We start from the raw sequence: 23,997 nt of genomic DNA, 5'->3' as shown, positions 1-23,997 counted from the left end.
CCGGGGACAAACTGCAGCCGAGGTACACGCCCTTAGCGGGAACAGAACCAGGGTCTCTCTGGACCGCAGGCTGACGCTTTAACCGCTGAGCCAAACCGGCCAGGGCAAGGCTTCCGTTTTTAAAGCTTGTTGCTTGTTATTTATTTGTGCCTTAGGAGTGGAAATATTGGCTGAGATAAACCTACCTGGCACAAAACACTTTTCCTTCTTGGTGTTTCACAGCCAGGTGTTTTGAAATTCTTTTGTTTTTCTTTTTTCTCCAGTGCCTGGAAACCTTGGCTGCTACAAGGATCATGGAAACCCACCTCCCCTAACTGGTGCCAGTAAAACATCTAACAAACTTACCATACAAACCTGCATCAGCTTTTGTCGAAGTCAGAGGTTCAAGGTAATTGCTCTGTGGCTATATATCTATAGAAACAGATAAAAATGTAACTTCATTCTGCTGAGGTAACTTAAAAATATAGATACGTTTGAATCACAGTCTGTGAAGCCATACAACTCTATTTTTCTACCAGGGAGAAATCGGAAGAAGAGTAGAGCTGGAAACTCAGAAATCATTTAGCCTAATATCCTCATTTTATAAGAAAACTGGGCTCAAAGTTTAAGTAATTTACCCAAGCTTACATACGCAATAGTAATAAAACTAGAAATCAAACTACTTTTTTCTAAAACTAAAATTCTATCAATGATATTTCAACTGGCTCTCTATCAACTAGGCTTTTCTAATGCTTCACACTATTGTGACATGAACGCCAAGACACTACAGTGCATTGAGAAATTCAAGCCTGGAAGAGGCTCTGTCTCTTCATGAAAAGGAAAGAACGTGTGAGGAGCGACTTTCTAAAGGCTTGTTCTCAATGTCTGGATTTTTAGTGACCAGTTAACCCCTAGTCCCTCTACTTTCATGACCCACCCACAAAATTATGTCTCCTTTTAAATCTCCTTTATGCACTGAGGTTTTAATTTTATAAAAAAACCCTTCCAGTCAAAAAGAAGAAGTTAATTCAATATGAGAAAATCCAGCTTTGTTTCAATATTTCCATGATTATTTTGAGTGGTTCATTTTCCAGCCTCTGTGACACTTGACAGACACCGCTAACATGTTCACCCATTTCATAGCTTGAAAGATCCTTAATTTCCCCCAAAGACTTCCTGAGCAAAAGGACTACATGTGGGAAATCAATGAAAATAGGAATGAGAAGAAAAACAAAGTTAAAAATTAGTTACTTTTTAAATTTGAAAAATAAAATTAAAAATCAAAAACATATTTTAAAAAATTAAAACAAAAAATTTAACTGCATTTACAGTAGCATAAATAACAAGAATACATTTAACAAAAGATATTAAAGACTTATACACCATATACCAGGTAACAATGCAAGGGTAAATTCAAAATGAACTAAATGAGTGGAGATATAGACATTGTTTATGGATTGGAACGCTCAATATTTAAAAGTCAACACTCCCCAAATTTATCTATATATTCAATATACTCCCAACTAAAATCAGAGCTTTTTAAAAAAAATTTTTTTTTCCTTTATTGATTTTACAGAGAGAGGAAATGAGAGGGAGAGAAAGATAGAACATCGACTGGCTGCCTCCTGCATGCCCCCCACTGGGGATCGGGCCCACCACCCGGGCATGTGTTCTGACCAGGAATTGAACTGGCGACCTCTTGGTGCATGGGTCAATGCTCAACCACTGAGCCACACTGGCCCGACCAGAGCTTATTTTTGGGAAAAAAAATTGACAAGCTGATTCTAGAATTTATATGGAAAAGAAAAGAACATACAGTAACCAGAATAATTTTGAAAAAGATCAATTTGGGGGGACTAACCCTTCCTGATCTTTCTGTAAAGATATAGAAATCAAGCCCTGGCCAGTTTGGCTCAGTGTTTAGAGCGCCGTCCGTGGACCAATGAGTCGTGGGTTCAATCCTGGTCAAGGGCACGTACCTCAGTTGTGGTTCGTCCCCCACCCTTGTTGGAAGGCAACCAGTCAATGTATCTCTCTCACATCCATGCCCTCCCTTTCTCTCTCTCCCTCCCTCCCTCTTTCTCTCTGCCTCCCACTCTATCTGATGATAAGTGGAAAAATATCCTCATGTGAGAATTAAAAAAACAAAAAAAAAAGATATAGTAATCAAGAGAGTAGTATTTGTATAAGAATAATCCCATAGATTAGGAGTCCCCAAACAATGGCATTGGGCCAAATCCTACCACCCACTTATTTCTGCATATAAAGTTTCAGTGAAACATAGTCACACCCATTCATCTACATATAGTCCATGTCTGCTTTCATGCTTCCACAGCAAAGCTGAGTAGCTGAGAAGAGATTGTATGGCCCACAGAACTGAAAACATTTACTGTACTAGCTAATCTTTAATAGAAAAACTTTTCCAACCTCTGCTGTAGATCAGTGGAACTGAATAGAGTCCAGAAATAGACCTGCACTTCTATGGATAATTAGTTTTCAACAAAGATGCCAAGATAATTCAGTGGGAGAGAGGATAGTCTTTCAGCAATGGTTCTGGAGAAAAACTAGAGCTCTTTATAGAAAAATGAAAAATGAACCTCTATCCTTATAACACACCAGAGACAAAAATTAACTTAAAGTTATACTGAAAAAAGAGCTATGGTACTGGCATAAAGATGGACATATAGACCAATGGAATAGAATGTAGAATCCAGAAATTAATACATACATTTATTTAAGGTCAACTGATTTTTGACAAGGGTGCTATATCATTCAATGGGGAAAGAATCATCTTTCAACAAACGATGCTGGGACAAGTGGATATCCATATGTAAAAGAATGAAAGTGGACCCCCTGCTTTGCATCATATATAAGAATTAACTAAAAACAGATCAAAGATCTAAATGTAATAGTTAAAACTATAAAACTCTTAGAAGCATAGGTATGAATATGCATAACCTTGGATTAGGCATTGGTTTTATAGCAGATACCAAAAGCAAAAGCAATCAAAGAAAAAATAGATAAATTGAACTTCATGAAAATTTAAAACTTTCATATGTCAGGAACACTATTAAGAAAATGAAAAAAATTCACAGAATGGAAGAAAATATTTGTAAATCACATATCTGGATAAGGATCTAATGCCTAGCATATATAAAGGACTCTGTGGCAATAAGAAAATAAACAACCTAAAAAATGAGCAAGGGATTTACATAGACATTTCTCTACAGAAGATATTGAAATTGCCAATAAGGCCCTGGCCAGTTTGGCTCAGCAGTTAGCACGTCGGCCTGTGGTCCAGAGAGACCCGGGTTCGGTTCCCGCTAAGGGCCTGTACCTCGGTTGCAGTTTGTCCCCGGCCCTGGTTGGGTCGTGCGGGTGGCAACCATTCGATGTGTCCCTTTCACATTGATGTTTCTCTCTCTCTCTTCCTCCCACTCTATCTGAACAAAAAATCAAAAAATGTCCTCGAGTGAGGATAAAAAAAAAAAAAGAAATTGTCAATAAGTACATGAAAAGATACTCAATATTCACCCTGGCCGGTTGGCTCAGCAGTTAGAGCATTGGCCTGAGGACCGAAGGATCACGGGTTCAATTCCCGGTCAAGGGCATGTACCTGGGTTGCACATTTGATCTGCAGCTCTGGTCGGGGGTCATGTAGAGGCAACCAGTTGATGTGTCTTTCTCACATCGATGTTTTTCTCTCTCTCTCTTTCTCTCCCGCTCCTCCCCTTCCACTCTGTCTAAAAAAAAAATCAATAGAAAAATATTCTTGGTTGAGGATTAACAACAACAGCAAAAGATACTCAGCATCGTTAGTCTGTAAGCTGAGAAGTCCAAGATCAAGGCATTGGCAGATTTAGTGTCTGATGACAACTTATTTCCTGGTTCATAGATGGCTGTCTCCTCACTGTGTCCTCACATGGCAGAAGGGACAAGGGAGGTCTCTGGGGTCTCTTTTATAAGGTCACTAATCCCGTTCATGAGAGCTTTGCCCTCATGACACAGTTACCTCCCAAAGGCCCCACTTCCAAATACTATCACTTTGGGAATTAGCTTTCAACATATGAACTTGGTGGGAGAGAAGAACACAGACATTCAGTCTATAGCATATGACATTTTTTAAAAGAAAAAACTATAATAATAGAAAAGTAATCAGTGGTTGCCAGAAGTTATAGGAGGGGGCACAATAAAGCGACATCATGAGGAAGGTGTTTGGAGTCATGCACCTATTCTGTATTCTGATTTTAGTTGTGGTTGCACAAATCTGTACATGGGTTAAAATTCATAGAACTATTCATCATATAAATAGATTTACTGTGTGGTAATATAAAAAATAAAATAAAATTTTAAATGGGACCTATAATGAGTTTGCTGGGAGGACTAGCAATAAGGCACTTACTATCTGGCACATAGTGAATATTCAGTAAAATGTTTAGTTTATTAATCTTTCAAGCTTTTGGGATTTTCACTCTTAAAACTTATTTTAATTCAGTCAAACTGCAAAAATCTGAAGAGATGCTCACTGAAAGGGAAACATGGTGGTGACACATAGCTGATTAGTATGTAATGAAGTGTTAGAAGAATGGGACAAGGGAGAGGTCCCAGGAGAAGGGTGGGCCGGGAAGATGAAGCTGGTTGCTCGCTGGGCACCAACCTTGCCAGGCTCCTTCAGTCACGTGACATCCCTGGTTGACACTTACCAAGTACTGCTTCTCTGTTGTGGCAGTTTGCTGGGATGGAGTCAGGCTATGCTTGCTTTTGTGGAAACAATCCTGATTACTGGAAGTATGGGGAGGCAGCCAGTACTGAATGCAACAGCGTCTGCTTCGGGGATCACACCCAGCCCTGTGGTGGTGATGGCCGGATCATCCTTTTTGACAGTGAGTATGCCCTGTGCCCGTTACTGTTGAAGACACAGGAACCCTTGGGCCCGGGGGACAAGCCTGTCCCTGCCCTCCTTTCCTCCTAGTTATGCCTTCATTCACTTGGCAATACTTATTAAACACCTACTGCAGGCCAGGCACTGACCAGTCCCTAGGATACAGTGCCGAACAAGAAGATTCAGGCCCAACCCTCTAGAAAGGAAGACATTCATTTAACAAGTAATGAATTTACAATTGTATCATATACTTGAAGAGACATGGCCTATTGTGAGATACTTAGACAACCAAGAAAAGATGATCTTTCCAATTTGATACAGACCCTAATATAACTGTTCAGTGTCAGGTTTAAGATCCTCTTGTTGTGTGTGTGTTATTTTAAAAGAAAGATCCTCTTGTTTTAATGTAACCACCAAGCTCTTTTAGTGTTTTCTTAGGCATTTTGTGATTTATATCTTATTGGGATGCAGCTGAGAAGAGCATAAGCTTCGAGTTGTCTTCCAGGCCTAGTATTAAGTGTGCCCTGAACCACATCCTCTCTGACCTGCCACACTTGTGAAATGATGGCTAGAGGCAGGGAGTGTTCTGAATGGGATGTGGATCCAGAGCCTTGACCTCTCCAACACCTTGTTCTAACCTCTGGGCAACCTGGTCCCTCAGCATAATCCACCCACATCTACTCAGTGGTAGTGAGACTTTGTGAGAGCCATAGTACTAATATCTGGTACCATAGTCCCAGACTTTAAGATGGTAGAAAGGACAAATGAGGCAGACAAAAGGAAAGACTTCAGATTACTAAGACATACTGTAGAGCAGATAATGTTTTTGTTATGCTTTTGGCATCTCAACTAGGCAGAGTGGCTATTTTAGGCAAAAATGTCATGGTGTATTAGTTTCCTGGGGCTGCTGTAACAAATGATCATAAATTATGTGGCTTAAAACAATAGAAACATATTCTCTGATAGTTTGGGAAACTAGAAGTCTGAAATCAATGTGGTGTCAAGTTTATGCTCTCTCTAAAGGCGCCAAGGAAGAATCTTTGGTTTTTCCTGGCATCTGGTCATTGCTGGTCATCCTTGGCATTCTTTGACTTGAGCCCCATCATTCCCATTCTCTGCCCTCTTCTTCACATACACTAAAACCTTGATGTAACGGATAATTGTGGTGAGGGGCTGTCCATTAGAGCTGAAAGTCTGTTTTCCAAAGGCATATGTTAAAAATTTGACAAATTAGTTAGTTTACCTGTTTTTACTTATATAGACATGTTTTTGTAATTAAAATTAAGTATGTATGAAAAGTTTTGTGTATATATATTACTGTAATTTTACTTTTATACTGAATAGGTCTAGTAAATTTGTATATTCACCAATCACTGCAAGTAAACAAATGCACATGGCTGGGGCAAGGCTTAGTGAACGTGGGAACATTGGTGGGAACATCGGCTAGCTCACGTTAAAACTGCCGCAGAGCCCAGTCGGAGAGGCTCAGTGGATTGAATGTTGTCCCATGGACTGAGAGGTCCTGGTTTGATTTCCAGTCGAGGCACATGCCCTGGTTGCAGGCTTGATCCCTAGTGGGGGACAGCCAGTCATGTTTCTTTCTCACATCCATGTCTCTATCTATCTCTCCCTTCTGCTCTCTCTTTAAAAAAACAATAAAAACTTAAAAAAAAAAAAACCTGCTGCAGAAAGTCACACCATGAGACAACAGAATGAATTACCACACACTACAGTGTGATCACATGCTAATCATTTGTGAATATAGTTTATGAGTGATGACTCTTGGATTTAAATATGTAGACGATAGTTGTAGATGTGTAATATTAATTTATATAAGCGAAATTACTGCAGTGTTTTTTCCGACATATGTCCTATTTGTTATAATTGTTAAAAATAATAGTGAATTGCCCTGGCCGGTTTGGCTCAGCGGTTGGAGCGTCCACCTGCGGTCCTGAGAGACCCGGGTTTGGTTCCCGCTAAGGGCGCGTACCTCGGTTGCAGTTTGTCCCCGGCCCTGGTCGGTCGTGCGGGTGGCAGCCACTCGATGTGTTCCTTTCACATCGATGTTTCTCTCTCTCTCTCTGTTCCTCTCTCTCCCTCCCACTCTACCTGAACAAAAAAATGGAAAAATGTCCTCAGGTGAGGATAAAAAAATAATAATAATAATAATAATAATAATAGTGAATTAATAACAACAAAAAAATAACCTGTTAATTTAATTATAACAAATCTTGGTTTAAAGCCTTTGAAAATTAACAGCATGTTAATTTTCAATATGACATACAGAACGGAAATTTTGTCCATTAAACCCGAAATCTGTTAAATCAAGGTCCTATGTCCACAAAATTGAGGGTTTACTGTATTCATCCTTCCTCTGTATGTGTCTGTGTCTCTATATCTCTGTATCTCCCTATAAGGACACCAGTCATTGGATTTAGGGCCGTCCCTAATCTAGTAACTTGATTGCATCTGTAAAGATCCTAGTTTTAAATAAGGTCCCATTCACAGATACAGGCATTGTGACTTGAATATATGTTTTGGGGGGATACAGTTTAACCACTACATATGATGACTGTAAAACCCAGCCCAAGTTTATGACTAAGCCTGTCGCAGGTCATAGCTTAGACATTGTTTGGTGTGTGTGTTTTGAGGGAGGGAGGGACAGAGGAAGGATTGGCAAGCAGAACTCATGTGGTTAATTGTTGGTCTTTTTAGCTAAGTGTACCTATTGGAGACTACCAGTGGCTTCCTATACATCTTTTTTTTTTTCTTTATTGATTTTAGAGAGAGAGGAAAGGAGAGAGAGATAGAAATATTGATGAGAAAGAATATCGATTGGCCGCCTCCTGCATGCCCCCCACTGGGGATTTGGCCCACAACCTGAACATGTGCCCTGACCGGGAATCGAACCGGCAGTCTCTTGGTGCGTGCATGGGTGGATGCTCAACCACTGAGCCACACCGGCCGGGTGGCTTCCTATACATCTTGTTATGTCAAGACAAATGCTTGCTTAGCCCTGGCTGGTTTGGCTCAGCAGTTGAGTGTCGGCCTGCGGACCAGAGAGTCCCTGGTTCGGTTCCTGCTAGGGGCACGTACCACAAAAAAAAAAAGGCAAATGCTTGGTTTTAGTAGCTCTGTTAAAGCTAAAGACTGGTCCACCAGTGTAGCTCAGTGGTTCAGCATCAACCCATGCTCCAAGAGGTCGCCAATTGATGTTTTTATCTCTCCCTCTCACTTCCAATCTCTGTAAGATAAATAAAGGGGGAAAAAAGGTTAAAAAATAAATAAATAAAGCTAAAGACTGAACTGTGGCTAACATTTAAGGAAGAATAGTTGACAAATAGTATGCACTGCACATCTATTTAACCTTTCATTTCCAGAGTTGGTTATTGTAAAATCCTCTGCCGTGGCACCCTAACCCAGGAGAGTATGTTTGCTGAACTTACAAATTTTCTGGTATACTCTTAAGTGAAAAAAGAAAGGAAATAATTATTGAGTATTTAGAATGCATTAAGGCTTTATATCAATTATTACATTAGATCCTCCCAGCAACCATCCGAGGAAGACATTATTATTATCACTCTGATTTTACAGAATGTAAAGAGTCCTAGGGTGTGAGGAGGATAAATAAAATAACTTGCTGGAGCTCACACTGCCAACAAGCTGTGCGTGGGACTAGCCAATAAACAGAAGCTGGGTGTGTGGGTTCACTACCTGTTTTTCTACTTTAAACGATTATTATATTAATTTTCATAGCACAGTTCAAGTTTATTCCATTTGTTCTTGCAACACAAAACTCAAACAATATCATTTAACATTCTGATGTACATGAACTAGGATAATATGAGAAACCCAACTGTGTCAAAAGTATTACATTGTGGAAAAAATTAACTCAAATATATCAAAATGTGCAAAGCATTAGTCTTCCTCTATTACTGCTCAGAAAGATATGATTGTTTCTCCATTTCCAAAATAGAATTAGGACAATTTAATTTTTAAAAATTTTGCATGCAAAACACTATAATTGCTTACGTAGGAGGGCACTCTCACCAGCTTCTACACACAATCAAGTATACAATATTGCATGGAAGAAAACAGTAGCTCGGTTGAAGTTTTAGGGAAAAAACCAAATAGGTACATATAGATTTAAAATCCATTATTTGAGCCCTGGCCAGTTTGGCTCAGCAGTTAGCATTCGACCTGCGGACCAAAGGGTTGCGGGTTCGATTCCTGATCAAGGACACGTACCTGGGTTGCAGGTTGGATCCCTATCCTCCCTTGATCAGGGTCCTGGGGGAGGCAACCAATCGATATGTTTCTCTCATATCTATGTTTCTCTCTCTCTCTCTCTCTCTCTCCCCCCCATTCCTTCCAATCTATCTAAAATAATCAGTGGAAAAATATCCTTGGGTGAGAATTTAAAAAAAAAAAAATTTTTGTTATTTGGGAGAAAGAAATAATGAATAAAGGGCCTATTTGCTTGCAGTTTCCATACCCTGTACTTACCTACTTTTTCTTCCTGGCCCACTGGGTTTAGAAGGTGAGCTATATATAGAACTACTTGGTTATTGTGTTCCTTTTTAAAAATCGAAAGTAAATGTTTGTGAGGATAAGGAGAAATTGCAACCCTTGTGCACTGCTGGTGGAAATGTTAAATGGTGTAGCTGCTTTGGAAAACTGTCTGACCTTTTCTCAAAACAGACTTACCTCTGACCCAGTAATTCCATTCTTAGATATATACCCAAGAGAGTTGAAAACATACGTTCATGCAAAAACCTGTACACGGAAGTTCTTAGCAGCATTATTTATAATAACCAAAAGTGGCAACAACCCAATGACCATCAACTGATGAATATCCATTCAACAAAATGTGGTACAAGCAGACCTTGTTTTATTGTACTTCGCAGATGTTGCTTTTTTTTTTTTTTTTTTTTTACAAATTAAAGGTAAGACCCATTAAAAGCAAAAAGATTGACTTGCTGAAGGCTCAGATGATGGTTAGCCTTTTTAAAAAATCAATAAAGTATTTTTAACCCTGGCCGGTTTGGCTCAGCGGTTAGAGCGTCAACCTGCGGTCCAGAGAGACCCGGGGGCAGTTCCTGCTAAGGGCATGTACCTTGGTTGCTGTTTGTTCCCAGCCCTGGTTGGGTCATGCGGGTGGCAGCCACTCGATGTGTCCCTTTCACGTCGATGTTTCTCTCTCTCTCTCTCTCCCTCCCACTATCTGAACAAAAAATGGGAAAATGTCCTCGAGTGAGGATTAAATAAATAAATAAATAAATAAAGTATTTTTAAATTAAGGTATGTGCTTTTTTTTTTTTAAGACCTAATGCTATTATATACTTAATTGACTACAGTGTAGTGTAAACATAACTTTTATGTGTACTGTGAAACCAAAAATTCATGTAACTCACTTTATTGAGATATTCACTTTGTTGCAATATTATCTTCGTTGTGGTGGTCTGGAACCAAACCCGCCATATCTCTGAGGTACGCCTGTGTATTTATACAAGGGAATATTAATTAGTCACAAAAAGAAATGAAATACTGCCCTGGCCAGGAGCTTGGTTGGCTAGAGTGTCGTCTCAATGCACCAAGGTTTGATCCACAGTCAGGGCACGTACAAGAATCAACCAATGAATGCATAAATAAATGGAACAACAAATTGATGTTTTTCTCTCTCTCCTCCTCCTCTCTCTCTAAAAATCAATTAAAAATTAGCCCTGGCTGGTTTAGCTCAGCAGTTGGAGCCTTGGCCTGCAGACCAAAGATTCTCAGGTTCGACTCCAGTCAAGGGCATGTACCTTGGTTGCTGTTCAGTCCCCAGTCCTGGTCAGAGTTGTGCCGAGGCAACCAATCGATGTGTCTCTCTCACATTGATGTTTCTCTCTCTCTCTTTCTCTCTGTATTCTCCCTCCCTCACATTCTATCTAAAGATAAATGGAAAAATATCCTCGAGTTGAGGATTAAAAAAAAAAAAATTAAAAGAAAGAAATACCGATAACATGCTACAACCCAATGAACCAGACACATCAAGCCACATATTTTATGATTCCATTGATAGGAAATGTCCAGAATAGGCAAATCTGTACGGACAGAAACAGATTAATGCTTGTCAAGGGCTGAGGAGAGAATAGGAATGGGAAGTGACTGCTTAATGGATACAGGTTTTCTTTTCGGGGTGATGAAAATCTTCTGGCATTTGATAATGGTGATGATTGCAAAACATTGTGAATATGCTGATGCCACTGAATTACATACTTTAAAATGATTAAAATGGGGAATTTTATATTCATAAAAATAGAATATAGTTTTATATGATAATCTTGCATTCATTTAGCACATTTTTTATTGGGTATCTTCTGTGTGGCAGATAAATTTATGTATTTTCTAGTACCATACCACTGCCAGAGTTATCAAATAAAAATAATTTGGTTTAAATTCAGTCATGTATCAAGTATCACCTTTGGTACTAGAAATATATCTAGGACATAGTACTGGGCCTCCCACAAGATACACTAAAATGAATTCATTATAATGGAAATAATTGCTGTCTATTGAGGGCTTGCTGTGTGCTAGACTTGATGCTGGGTGCTTTTGTTTATTTTGTTATTTAATCCTTGTGACAGCCCTGTTTGGTAAGATAATTGTGCATCAACAGATAGACTAATTTGTCCAAACTAACCAGTATTAGAGTCAGGATTCAAACCCAAGTCTGCCACATTTAAATTTTTTCTATTTTCAACGGCTAAAATCCCTTTTATAAACAATAATGAAATAGATCATAATTACAGATCCAGTTTAATGCTCTAAAAATATGTGAACAGCTCTGGCCAGTGTTTCTCAGTGGTTAGAGCGTCAGCTTGCGGTCCAGAGAGACCCAGGTTCGCTTCCCACTAAGGGCACGTACCTCGGTTGCAGTTTGTCCCCAGCCCTGGTTGGGTCTTGAAGGAGGCAGCCACTCGATGTGTCCCTTTCACATCAATGTTTCTCTCTCTCTTTCTCTCTCTTCCTCTCTCTCCCTCCCAGTCTATCTGAACAAAAAATGGGAAAATGTCCTTGGGTGAGGATAAAATATATATATATGAAGAAAGTTTGCACAGTTCTGATTATTATCAAACTGGCCCCTTCTGCAGGTTTTCAAAAGCTACACTCTTTGGCTTCCATTCATGCAAGGACTAAGAAGGCTGGCATTTGGAGAGACTGCCTGCTTCATATAGCATTGTGGAAGTTAATCTCTAAAGTTTCATTAATTAGAGAGTAAAATATTTTAAATAGCTTGAGTACTGTCTCATAGAAACCTTATGCTTTTTTGGATGGATAAGGCTGAGCATTTTGGAGATGGTACCTACAGACTGTCCCTTAATTTGAGAGGGCAGAGATGTCTCTCTGAGAAGATTGGAGAAGTTAGATGGCAAGAAAGGGACCAGGTTAGTCTCTGTTGTCCCAGAACATCAGGCTCTGCTACCAGTATGGCTTGAACCTGGGTCTCAGTCAGAATGTCAGTGAGATCCTCCTGTTCTCTGCTCACTGCAAAGGAGCATTCCAGGCCCCTTGGCTCTAGAGACATTTAGGCTGCATTTGCACCTCAGGAGAGAGACTCCAGAGGCAGCTGGTGGAAGCTGTCTGCTTGGTCATCGTTGCCACATCAAGTAATTTGTCATAGGCTCTGGGGCTGATTTTCAGCAAGCTCTCGTGAGCTAAGGGAAGTCACTGAAGTAGCTGTGTACTGTGTGTAAATGGAGCACTGATGGAAGCTTCATAGCCCCTGCTGCCCCCAGAATTTAATCTATTGAACTAATAGAACCCAATAGAAGATCAGGTTAGCAGTGGGTTACAGGCTCTGACCAAGCTGGCCTTCTAAACACTGAAGGGATAAGTGAATCATATGGATTGGGTCTTACTTTGTAGCATTAGTTGGGTACTTATATTTACAGGGCACTGTGCTATTCACTTCCCACACATTCTTTCCTTTAATTCTCAGTGCTCAGTGACGCAAGTACTATTATTCTTATTTGCCAGACAAGAAAATTGAGACTCATAAAGTAACTTGCCCAAAGTCCCACAGATAGTGATCTTGCCCTTATGGAATTTATATTTTAGTGGGAAGGGAAGAGATTAATAGTGAAAAAGATTGAGGGCTCAAGAACAGGTAGAATCTGACTTCTGGGACTGCATCAATAACTGCATTTCATAGACTCCAAGATTCCATTAACTGTGAGATGCAGCATTATTTTACATACCACTGAGAAAAAAGAAATGCTTCTAGTTAGCCCTGGCTAGGTGGCTCAGTTGATTGGAACATCATCCCATACACTGAAAGGTTGTGGGTTCAGGGCACATACCTACGTTGCAGGTTTGATCCCTGGTGGGGGCATGTGTGGGGGGCAACCTATTGATGTTTCTCACATCAATTTTTTTATTTTTTTCCTCTCTCTCTCTCTCTCTCTCTCTCTCTCTCTCTCTCTCTCTCTCTCTCTCTCCCCCTTCCTCTCTCCCTAAAATCAGTGAACATATCCTCGAGTGAGGATTAAAAATAAAGTGCTTCCAATTAAACAGTGACATGCATTGATTGAAAGACACAGCCCAAGTTATGTCAGGCTAATCCCCCCTTTAAAAAATAAGATCTTGAATATATTCCTAAATTTCAAGTTTCTTGCTGAATTATCACTGAATTTCAGTACTCCATCATAGATTGTCATGAGTTCTCAAAAGTGCTGAGTTGGATGTGCCATCAGCATAGCACACACCTGGGAATCAAAAGTTCCAGTTTAAGCTCTGCCTTTGCTGCTGCAATATCAGTTTAACTTGGATACTTTATTCTTTTATACTAATCATAATAGGATAGCTAACACTTACTGAGCTTGTACTATGTGTCGGGTCCTATACCTAAACACTTTACATGTATCGACTCAGTTTAATTCTCATGACCCCATGAATGAGAAGATATATTGTTATTTTCATTTTATAGAGGAGGAAACTGAGGTATACAGAAATAAATATCGTGCTCAGATTCATAGTTAAAGTCATCAGGATTAGAACCCAGGAATTCATGTTGTTTTTTAGTGAAGTTCTTTTATATATAATTTATATATAGTAGAAATCACCCTTTTAGTTGTATAGTTCAAGATTTGACAAATATATACACAACCAAGATGAAGAACATTTTCATCACTTCAGAAGTTCTCTCATGTCCCTTTGTGTTCAGTCTTCTCCCCCACCCCAACCCTCAGCAACCACTGGTCTGTATTCCATCTATAGTTCTGTTGTTGGAGAATGTCATATAAATGGAATCATACATTACTCAGCCATTTGTGTCTGGCTTCTTTCACTTAGAATAATGATTTTGAGATTCACCTATGTTGTTTCAAAAGTTCCTTTTTATTCTAAAAAGCATGCCTTTGTACAAATGTATTGCAATTTGTTCATCCATTTACAGTGGATAAACATTGATCCATCTATGATAAAAGAGCTATAAAGCTGCTAAAAACATAGATGTACAGGTGTTGGTGTGAGCATATGTTTTCATTTCTCCTGGGTAAATACCTAGTAATTCCTGGATTTCTGGGTCATATGCTAAGTGAATATTTAACGTTTATACGACACTGCCAACTGTTTTCCAAAGTAACTATTACCATTTTGCATTCTGACCAACAATATATGAGACTTCCAGATGCTGCACTCCACATTCTCCTGTGAACTTCTGTATTGTCTGTTTTGTTAATTTTAGTCATTCTAGCAGGTGGGTAGTTGTAACTCATTGTGATTTTCATTTGCATTTCCATAATTACTTATGATGTTGAACATCTTTTCTTGTTTTTATTTGCCATCTGGTATCAAATTCTTCTGCCTTAAAGAAATTTCTTTAGCATTTTCTCTAATGCAGGTCTGCTGTCAACGGTCTCTCTCAGCTTTTGTTTAGAAAGCCTTAATTCACCTTCACTTTTGAAAAAGATTTTTCCTGGATATTGAACTCTATACTGACAGTTTTTCTTCTTTTAGTTTTTCTTCTTTGTCTGTGGCTTATATAGTTTCTAGAGATATCTGCTCTATCTTTCTGCCCCTGTGAGGAATCTTTTCCCTTCTTCTGTCTGCTTTCAGGATCTTATCTTTGTTTTGGATTTCAACATTTAACTCTGATGTGTCTACTTTGTATTTTTTATGTGTATTTTTTAATTTATTTGCTTGGAATTTGCTGAGATTCTTAGATAACTTTTCACTGACCTTGGAGCATTCTTAGCCATTTTCTTTCAAATATTTCTTCTGCTCTGTTCTCTTTTTCTTCTCTTTCTGAGACTCCAATTACATACTGTTAGACCATTTGATATTGCCCCACAGCTGTTGGGTGCTCTGTTTTCCTTTTTTCACATGTGGTTTTTTTTTTCCCCTCTATGTTTCATTTGGATCATTTCTTTTTGGACAATAGGATAATCTATTGTCCTATATTCAAATGTTTTGGTTCTTTCTTCAGCTTTGTGTGATCTGTTTATAAGCTCATCAAATAAATTTTTTTTATCTCAGATAATTGTTTTATTTCTAGCACTTACATTTAATTCTTTTTAAAATTTTCATATCTCTGCTGAAATTTCCAATCTGTTCAAGCATGCGGTCCATCTTTTCCACTAGGTACTTTCTGTATTAATCGTGTAGTCTCTGGTAGTTCTAATGTCTGGGTCATTATTAAGTCTGCTTCTGTGGTTTGTTTTCTCCTTTTTAAAAATTGAGATGTAATTGACATGTAACATTGTATTTGTTTTAGGTTTATAACATATTGATTATATATTTACAGATGTTTTATCTCTTGATGAGTCTTTTTTTCTCCTTTCTCTTTCTTTCTTTCTTTCTTTCTTTCTTTCTTTCTTTCTTTCTTTCTTTCTTTCTTTCTTTCTTTCTTTCTTTCTTATGTGTGTGTTGTAATATTCTATTGAATGCCATACACAATGTGTAGAAGAACAGCAGAGGTTGAGGTAAATAAAACTTACCGCTGGTAAAGGGCAGGCCTACTTAGTGTGAGGATTGAGCCTGTCAGTGATGGGCTGGGTTTGGGTTTTCTTGTTTCTGTCATTATCTTCAATGTGAGGCTTCACATTTCTTCAGTGATGAGCTGTTGTTACCTTGTGCTTAGTGTGGAGCCTGGGATGCCAGTGGGGTTTATCAGTATTCCTATTCCATCCTCAGCTTTGAGTAGTTTCCATTGCCTAGGCCACCAAGTGGATCTTTCCTCTCCCTAAGTGGTGGACTGCTGTTGCTTGTTACTTGGTGCTATGCTCTGTGAGGTTAAGGGGTGGAGGGGTATCTTGGTTCTCCTGTCCGTCCTCAGTCTTAGACAAGACACATTCCTGGGCTTCAGGAATGGGACCTTTTTAGCATCCTAGCACCACCCCCCTCTCCCTGGCAGCTAAACACTGCCTTGCATCTCTGGTAGCTCTTTGGAAGGAGAGTTCCTGCCCCTGCTTTCGCTGGTACAGGGCCCTGGGGCTCAGGGCAACCAGGGGCTGATGATTTTTGCCTCTGCTCTTCCCCTAGAAGGAGTAGATCTTTGCCTGGTTACTTTGGCAGGAAGGAGAGAGTTTCCTACTCCCTCTCCCCAGGGGCAAATAGGTTTTGTTTCTACCCTGGCTCTGGGAGCAAGAGGGTTTGCTGCCCCTCCACCAGAAGCTGAAGGCTTTGCTTCTGTGGGAGGGGAGTTCGGGAAGCAGCAGGGTTTCACGCCTGTGCACCAGCAGCAGCCTGTCACATCATCACACCGTGCCACCAAGGGGTGCTGCCCTACCACAGTCACTCTGGTGGACACTGGGTGGAGGTCTGACCAGAATTGTCTGCAAGTGAGTGCAGACTCCTGTTGTGTCTGGGGCTCCCAGTTATCTTAGACTGAGAGGCTAGCCTGCCTTTAGGAAGTTGTTAAACTTTTCTCTTTTTTTTAATCTTTATTGTTGAATGTAGAATGTATTACAGATGTTCCTCATTTTTCCCCCATTGACCCCCTCCTCCCCACTCCCGCCCCCCTCTCGCCTTTTCCTACACTATTGTCTGTGTCCATTGGTTATGCATATGAGTTCTTTGGTTTATTTCTTCCCACCCCCCAACCCCTTTCCCTTTGAGGTTTGTCAGTCTAGCAATGAATTTGTACTTCTTTTTTTTTTTTTTTATCCTCACCCGAGGACATTTTTCCATTTTTTGTTCAGGTAGAGTGGGAGGGAGAGAGAGGAACAGAGAGAGAGAGAGAAACATCGATGTGAAAGGAACACATTGAGTGGCTGCCACCCGCACAACCGACCAGGGCTGGGGACAAACTGCAACCGAGGTATGCACCCTTAGCGGGAACTGAACCCGGGTCTCTCAGAACCGCAGGCCAACGGCTCTAACCGCTGAGCCAAACCGGCCAGGGCGAATTTGTACTTCTTAATCCCTTCACCTTTTTCACCCATTCCCCCAACCCCCCTCCCATCTGGCAACCAACAAAATGTTCTCTGTATCTATGAGAATGTTTCTGTTCTACCTGTTCATTTTGTTTGTAGATTCCATTGTCGATAGATATGTATTCATTGCCATTTTGTTTGTTCATATATTTTATCTTTTTCTTTAAAAAGACCCTTCATCATTTCATAATAACGGTTTGGTGGTGATGAATTCCTTTAACTTTTTCTTGTCTGGGAAACTCTTTATATGGCCATCGATTCTAAATGACAGCTTTGCAGGATAGAGTAATCTTGGTTGTAGGTTCTTGGTTTTCATCACTCTGAATATTTCTTGCCACTCCCTTCTGGCCTGCAAAGTTTCTTTTGAGAAATCAGCTGACAGCCTTATGGGGACTCCCTTGTAGGTAACTAGCTGCCTTTCTCTTGCTGCTTTTAAGATTCTCTCTTTGTCTTGAACCCTTTGCATTTTGATGATGATGTGTCTTGGTGTGGGCCTCTTGGAGTTCATCTTGTTTAGGACTCTTGGTGCTTCCTGGACTTGTATGTCTGTTTCCTTCACCAAGTTAGGAAAGTTTTCTGCCATTATTGTTTCAAACAGGTTTTCAATTTCTTGTTCTCTCTCTTCTCCTTCTGGTACCCCCAAGATGCGAATGTTGGCACGCTTGAAGTTGTCCCAGAGGCTCCTTACACTATCCTCATTTTTTTGGATTTTTTTTTTTATTTTTGCTGTTCTGATTGGGCATTTTTTGCTTGGAAGTTGTTAAACTTTTAACTGCTTTCTTCTTACTTGCTTTTATGGCAGCTACCTCTTCCTCTTGTGCTCTGTCAAAGATGAAACACTTTTGTGTGGCCTGACTCTCCTTGGAGGGGTCTTACTGTTTAGAATTAAATTCCCTTTGTCTTCAGACCTCCGCTTTCTAACAAGTTGATAAAAGTTTTGAGCTTTTCCTCATTGTTTGGATGGAAGCGGCATCCTCTTACTGCTTTCTGCATCCTAAAGGAGAGCAGAACCCCCCCCCCAAACTTCTTTTATTTTTTATTTTATTGATTTGAGAGAGGGAAACAGAGAAATATTGATTTGCTGTTTTACTTTTTTTTTTTTTTTTTTAATCCTCACCCGAGGATATTTTTCCATTCTTTGTTCAGGTAGAGTGGGAGGGGGAGAGAGGAACAGAGAGAGAGAGAAACATCGACGTGAAAGGGACACATCGAGTGGTTGCCTCCCGCATGACCAAACAGGGCCAGGGACAAACTGCAACCGAGGCATGTGCCCCAAGTGGGAATCGAACCCGGGTCTCTCGACACCGCTGGCCGATGTTCTAACCACTGAGCCAAACCAGCCAGGGCTGTTGTTTCACATTTTTATGCATTCATTAGTTGGTTCTTGTATGTGACCTGATCAAGGATCAAACCCATAACCTTGGGGTATGGGACGATGCTCTAACCAGCTCTGCTACCCGGCCAGGGCTCCCTCAAAGCTATTTAAATCCCAGCCCTACACTCCCTCTCAAGGACAGTCACTTCCAAGATCTGTTGACACTTCACCACATAAGATACGATCAAGTGGTTGTATCCCCTTACTAGAATAGGCAGATCAAAAATCGGAGCCCAGAGAAATCAAATATGCTAATACAGGGTGATCAGAATTGAGTGTGTCCTCTCTAGGCAGAAGTCATTACTTGTGTGGACCCTCATGTGTGCATTGCACCTCTAAGACATCAGGGATGCCTAAGTACTGTAAAACCCTTCTCTTTTCATGACTTTGCCTCTTGGAGTGCCTCCTCTGCAAAGGGGTGCCATTGTTTTCAGGTGCTTTATCTCATCTGTCCTCACACATTCATATGATACAGGAGCAGGTGGTGGTCTCTCCATCCTAAAAACAGAGTAGCAAGAGGCCTGGAAGTGAAGGATCACATGGCCCAGCTGGTCCCAAACCCAGACTCTCTGACTCCAGCCTGGCCCCCACCTAGGCCACACCACTGTGCTGTGTGCTAATTCTAAAGTCTCCTGGGCAAAAAAAGCTTCCACAGTCATTTGTTCAGGGTTTAAGTGATTCATTTTGTGATTTGATCCCGAAACAGAAGACAGTCTGGTTTTATAGACAAAAAACAATATCCTAAACTGGATCACGTTAGTTCAGAAGAGTTTTGTTTGTAACTGGTTGGAAAGTGAGCCCTGTGGCTGAGCCCCGGGCTGAGGGCTGGTGTCCTTTTGTCTTCCACAGCTCTTGTTGGCGCCTGCGGTGGGAATTACTCGGCCATGACTTCTGTCGTCTATTCCCCTGACTTTCCTGACACTTACGCCACAGGGAGGGTCTGCTACTGGACCATTCGGGTTCCGGGAGCCTCCCACATCCACTTCAACTTCACCTTATTTGACATCAGGGATTCCGCAGACATGGTGGAGCTGCTGGATGGCTACACTCACCAAGTCCTGGTCCGTTTCAATGGAAGGAACCGCCCACCTTTGTCCTTTAATGTCTCTCTGGATTTTGTCATTCTGTATTTCTTCTCTGATCGCATCAATCAGGCCCAGGGATTTGCTGTTTTATACCAAGGTAAGACTTCCCTGTGTGACTCAGGCTCCTCTTGAACACCCTTGTGACCTGTGGACCGGGGCTGTTCTTGAGCTACTAACTCAACTTCTAGACTTTCCCACCTCCCATTTTATGATACAGAAAAGAGGTGAAGCTTGTTCATTTTGCCATGTCAGTAGTTCTAATTACATGGGAGGGTTATAAGAACAACCAAAAGAAAGAGCTCAAGTGGGTAGAATTGGAAGGCTCTAAGGAGAACATTTAGTTTATTCTTCTGCCTCTCATGGTCATCAGGATCCCACCCAATCTCAAAAGATTGGTTTATCATCTTTCTTTAAATTCTCCAAAGGTGGAGCCCCACTCTCTACCCCTCTTATGTGGACACACGTGTTCCAGGCATATCACTTTGCCAACACATGAGAAACACGTGGTGTCTAAGACCTAGACTTTGTCCTGTCAGGGTTCTCAAGAAGAGTTCAGTCAGTGTGTGCTACAGGGAGTCCGAAGGAGGAGGCCTCCCCACAGGTAGGATAGTCTTGAAGAACAGGTAGGATTTGGTCGATAGGTAGGAAAGAAGAGCGCCTTCCAGGCAGGAGGAGCCATAGCTGCAAAGGCACAAGGATAGGAAAACTATAAAGTATGCTCACATGTCCATGAATAGACCAGTCAAATAATTAGAAGTTAACATCTTATTCCTTCTGCCTCCTTCAAGGCCAGGACCTGGCAGGTTCTGCTTGGGAGCCAGTAGGGCCAGTGGAGAGAGTTATACCCAGAACTGGATCAGAGAAAACAGCCTTTCTACATAACCAGTGACTCCTACTCTGTAGCTCTTCATTGCCTTTACCAGCTTTTCCCTCATTAATTCCTTTTGATCTTCCAGCCATCAAGGAAGAACCACCACAGGAGAGGCCCACTGCCAACCAGACGCTGGCCGAGGTGATCACAGAGCAGGCCAACCTCAGCATCAGCGCTGCCCGGTCCTCCAAAGTCCTCTACGTCATCACCACCAGCCCCAGCCACCCACCACAGGCTGTCCCAGGTAGCAGTTCCCAGACACCATCAAAGGGGGTGGAATTTATAGAGTTTGGGTGTTTCTCATTCCAAGGCAGGTTAAGGGTCCTGGCTCTGTCACTGTTTGTCCTGGCCTTTGAGGGACATGTTCTCATTACCTTGACTCCTTAGTCCTTAGGGGAAAGTGCTCACCTCCATAGAGCCAACATGTGTGCCTTTTGTACATTGTGATCAGTCAGCTAATCCAGTGTTTTCTCACATTCAGAATCTCTTTCTAGAGCCCCAACTTGTAGCTCCTTAAATTCATTCGCAATTTCAAGAGCTCCATTCATTCATTCATTCATTCATTCATTCAAAAGATATGTAAGTGCTTTAATGGTACCACATGCTATTGTAGACCCTGGACTACACAATGAACTGAACAAAATCTGCCCTCCAGTGGCTTATAAGTGGGAAGAAAAAGGCAAGAAGCAAAATAAAAAGTCATATTGATAAGAGCTATGAAGAAAATTCATACAGGAGAAGGATAGAGAGTCGTGATGGTCTTGTGGTTTGAGCTGGCTAAGTTGATTGGGTACAGACTTCCATTCTCTTTTTTGCCAAGGAAGTTGAGGCTTTTGTGAGCTGATAGAGCTGCAGTGTATTGTTAGCAACTACCCAGCCTAGAGATTTTCAGGCTATTCTCCAGGTCCCCTGCAGGACCCTCCATAGAGGGTCAGGGATGAGAGCCTCTTCATTGTTTGCCCTGTGTCATTTGTGTATCCCGATAGGATTTTACAGGTCACACATCTTATTCCTCAGATGAGGAAACTGAGGCCCACAGAGTTTATGTAACTCATCTGTGGTTGCACAGCGGATCCAACAATAGAGACAGAATGTGCACCACCACTTTCGACTCTGAGTCCAGTGTATTTTGGACCACACCACCTGCTTCTATGTAAGAGGGAGCTCTAAAGCCAGGCAGTGCTCAGGAGGCCAGAGCTCCTTAGCCAGACCTGCATCTCTGAGCTGCCGTGTTCACTCAGGGCTTCCTTCTGAAAACTAAGCTCAAGCAGGTCTGATGAACCCTGTCTTTTGCACTTGCAGGATGGACAGTGTATGGCCTGGCAACTCTCCTCATCCTCACAGTCACAGCCATTGTAGCAAAGATACTTCTGCACGTCACATTCAAGTGAGTATGACAGAGCTGCCCAATTCCAGGAGCAGAGGCTCAGAGCTCCTTCTCTACTGTGCTTCCTTTGTCTGGTAACAGTGTAACATCAGAACATGATCCCAAAGCCCTGAGTTCTGGGAAACATAAGACAGTACACATTCTTCATCCTCTGTAGAGTGAAATGTACAACTGGAAAATTTTTACTAAGGTTTGAGGGATTGTGTTTGCTCCTGTATCCACAGGATACAATTTCAAGGAGGATTGAAACAGTCTAGGCATAAAAACCAACAATTTCCATGTTTTTCCTTGTGTTGGCCTCTTGAAGAGATCTCAATGCAAGAGCAAAGATTACTAGGGCAATACCATGCGTATTTCCTGATGCCTTCGAGAAATTGGAAAGCAGTCTTAGGAAGAGAATTCTAACATTTTATTGACTATTGCTTAATAGATATTTTAAGGCAGTTATTTAAGAAACTTACAGAAACTTTGTCCTTCAATTCTGACCAATTGGAAAACAACAACATTTTCTTCCTTTATTTTGCTGTGCAGGTTCAACAGTTCTTCCTTCCAGGAAGGGGGCTACTAAATTTTGTGTATTTACAGAGAGGAGACCCTCTCATTTTTACCTAGACATCTACTCTGTCTTTCCTGTGGTTTCATATCCAGGCTCTCTCTGTTTGTTTTTCTTCAGTTTTATTGAAATATAGTTGAGTCCAACCGATGTGGCTCAGTGGCTGAGTGTCAACCCATGCACCAAGAGGTCAGGTTGTGGGCCCAATCCCCAGTGGGAGGCAGCCAATCAATGTTTCTATCTCTCTCTCCCTCTCACATCCTCTCTCTCAAATCAATAAAGGGGAAAAATTTTTTTTTTAAAAAAGAGATATAGTTGATATATAAGCTATCTGCATTTCAAAGTCTTCCTGAACATTGGTGTCCAGCGAAAGCACCTCTCCTTGACCTCACTAGTCCTCTGCCACAGACTTTTTTTTCCTTTTATTTATTTATTTATTTATTTATTTTTTAATCCTTACCTGAGGACATTTTTCCACTCTTTGTTCAGATAGAGTGGGAGGGGGGAGAGGAAGAGAAAGAGAGAGAGAAACATCAATGTGAAAAGGACACACTGAGTGGCTGCCACCCGCATGACCCAACCAGGGCTGGGGACAAACTGCAACTGAGGTACATACCCTTAGCGGGAACTGAACCCAGGTCTCTCCAGACCGCAGGCTGACGCTCTAACCGCTGAGCAAAACCGGCCAGGGCTTGATTTTTTTTTTTTTTTGAGAGAGAGGAAGGGAGAGGGAGAGAGAGAGAAACATCGATTGGCCGCCTCCTACACGCCCCCCCCCCCCCCCACTGGGGATCGGGCTCACAACCTGGACATGTATCCTGACTGGGAATTAAACCACTGACCTCTTGGTGCATGGGTCAATGCTCAGCCACTGAGCCACACCAGCCAGACAACTTTTTAATACATTAAATAACAGCTCCTTTATTGCCCTGTGAAGGCTGCCCTTGGTCACATTGGGACTACCAATAGGCCTCTCCACCCTGCACTTTACACTTTTCAGTGGAAACAATGTCATTTTATATTTTTATATATATATATATATATATATTTTTTTTTTCCCCCTAAGTCGCAATTCATATGTTCTAGAAGCCTCTCGGGCACGTGTGTCCTACGGCAGCAGGAGAGCAGGAGGCTTCCTATCAGACCCAGCAGCTTGCAGCAGGCTGAGGCCCTAAAGCACATGTCTGATTCCCACCTGACACTGGAGTCCCTCTGCAGCTCCCCGCCACGTAGCATTGGTGATAAGGCAGGACCCACCGCCAGCAGATTGGTTCTGACTTTGTCCCATTTAACTAGGTGGGCTTCCAGATAAATGTCATTTGAAAAAGGAGTTCTTCTATTTAAAAAAGAAAAGAATTTGAAAACTCATAATCACTCAGGACAGCCCTTTCCAGATCTGAATAACTGCGGGATAGAAAGTTCTTTGTTAAACGGAGCTAGAATCTG

At 41.2% G+C, this 23,997-nt stretch overlaps 1 protein-coding gene across 1 annotated transcript in view; it reads left to right on the top strand.

Annotated features, from left to right (window-relative positions):
* Positions 1 to 23,997, top strand: part of KREMEN1 (kringle containing transmembrane protein 1) — a 72,669-nt gene that overhangs the window by 45,470 nt on the left and 3,202 nt on the right. The window contains exons 4-8 of the mRNA XM_036276437.1: positions 264 to 388; positions 4,709 to 4,862; positions 19,505 to 19,837; positions 20,697 to 20,855; positions 21,914 to 21,998. Coding sequence (XP_036132330.1) covers positions 264 to 388; positions 4,709 to 4,862; positions 19,505 to 19,837; positions 20,697 to 20,855; positions 21,914 to 21,998 — 856 coding nt within the window. The remainder of the gene's footprint in view (positions 1 to 263; positions 389 to 4,708; positions 4,863 to 19,504; positions 19,838 to 20,696; positions 20,856 to 21,913; positions 21,999 to 23,997) is intronic.

The sequence above is a fragment of the Molossus molossus genome, unplaced genomic scaffold (assembly GCF_014108415.1).
Source record: "Molossus molossus isolate mMolMol1 unplaced genomic scaffold, mMolMol1.p scaffold_m16_p_22, whole genome shotgun sequence".
NCBI classification, from domain to species: Eukaryota; Metazoa; Chordata; class Mammalia; order Chiroptera; family Molossidae; genus Molossus; species Molossus molossus.
The sequence above is the reverse complement of the archived record's forward strand: the minus strand, read 5'-3'. Positions and strand labels throughout refer to the sequence as shown.